General features: G+C 24.8%; 1 protein-coding gene across 1 annotated transcript in view; it reads left to right on the top strand.

Moving 5' to 3' along the window:
* Positions 1 to 631, top strand: part of LOC108694430 (mRNA turnover protein 4 homolog) — a 3,004-nt gene extending 2,373 nt beyond the window's left edge. The window contains 2 exon segments of the mRNA XM_018203923.1: positions 148 to 384; positions 482 to 631. Coding sequence (XP_018059412.1) covers positions 148 to 384; positions 482 to 631 — 387 coding nt within the window.
* The last annotated feature ends 700 nt before the right edge of the window (positions 632 to 1,331 follow it).

Below are 1,331 nucleotides of genomic sequence, written 5' to 3'. Positions count from 1 at the left end.
ATATATATATATATATATTTATATTTATTGTATTTATATTTGATAAACAAAATATCATATTTATAGAAATTTTAAGATTAATTTTATAATACGAATGATTCATGTTGTATATTATTGAAAATATATTTTATATATCTATTTGTTTAGGTAATAGAATGGGCAGAGAACTATGAAGAAATGGAATACGCCCGTTCTGGATTTGTAGCACCTGAAACAGTGGAATTATCTGAAGGACCTCTGCCACAGTTCCAACATAGCATGGAACCACAGTTGAGACAGTTGGGTATGCCTACGTCATTGAAAAAGGGAGTTATTACTTTGATTAAACCATTCACAGTTTGTAAAAAGAATGAAGTACTGACACCGGAGCAAGCACAAATTCTGGTACATATTTATATACATATGTGTGTATATATATATATATTTTTTTTTTAATATTTTGCATTGAGACATTGAAACTAAATCCTTACATGTTTTGTAGAAATTACTAGGTAAACCGCTAGCAGTTTTTAAGCTATTACTTTTGGGGGTGTATACGAAAAAACATGGTTTTAAGAAACTTACAGTATCAGATGATGCGAGAGAAAACGATGAAGAAAAGATGGATATGGAGGACAATGATGATACATGAAATTTATATGTATTGTAATTTAAGAAAAAATGTATATATAACTTTATACGTAAATATATTTCCTTATTTGTAATTACTTTGTTTAAAACAGCAAATTTTATGCTATGAAATTGTATTTAAATGCTTAAAATGTAACAAATGAGTACAGAATAATTGGTAATTTAACCGTGTCAAAATTTTTAGTGTTTTAAATAATATAATTTTAGGAATAATTTTATATAAACAAAATTTATATTAAATAAAATATGCAAACACTTGCTTTAACTCTATTTTGGATGATTGGTATATTATGGGTGAGTAAAATTTAACGTCTGTAAGTTTTTATCTAAATTTTATCACATGTGCTATATCGTAATTTTTTATATATAATTTCATTTATCATTTCAAACAATATTTTTAGGGTATATATCATTGGTATATAATTAGATCTCCAAAAGAAGCCGATAATAATATAATATCCAAAATAGTTTCCGATTTTGAATCTGATAGGCACAGTACATCTTCTATCGAGTCTTTAAAAATTTTAGAGCATTCAGATAATGAAAGTACTAGAAATAGAACAAAAAATGTGCAAAAATTAACACATGAGGTACATAATTGTTAAAATGAATACTTAAATATTTGAAGAATTCTGAATGTATAATGAACATTTATGAAACATTACAAATTTTATATACATATACATATATATATATATATA

This window comes from Atta colombica, unplaced genomic scaffold, assembly GCF_001594045.1.
Source record: "Atta colombica isolate Treedump-2 unplaced genomic scaffold, Acol1.0 scaffold12, whole genome shotgun sequence".
Lineage (NCBI taxonomy): Eukaryota > Metazoa > Arthropoda > Insecta > Hymenoptera > Formicidae > Atta > Atta colombica.
The sequence above is the reverse complement of the archived record's forward strand: the minus strand, read 5'-3'. Positions and strand labels throughout refer to the sequence as shown.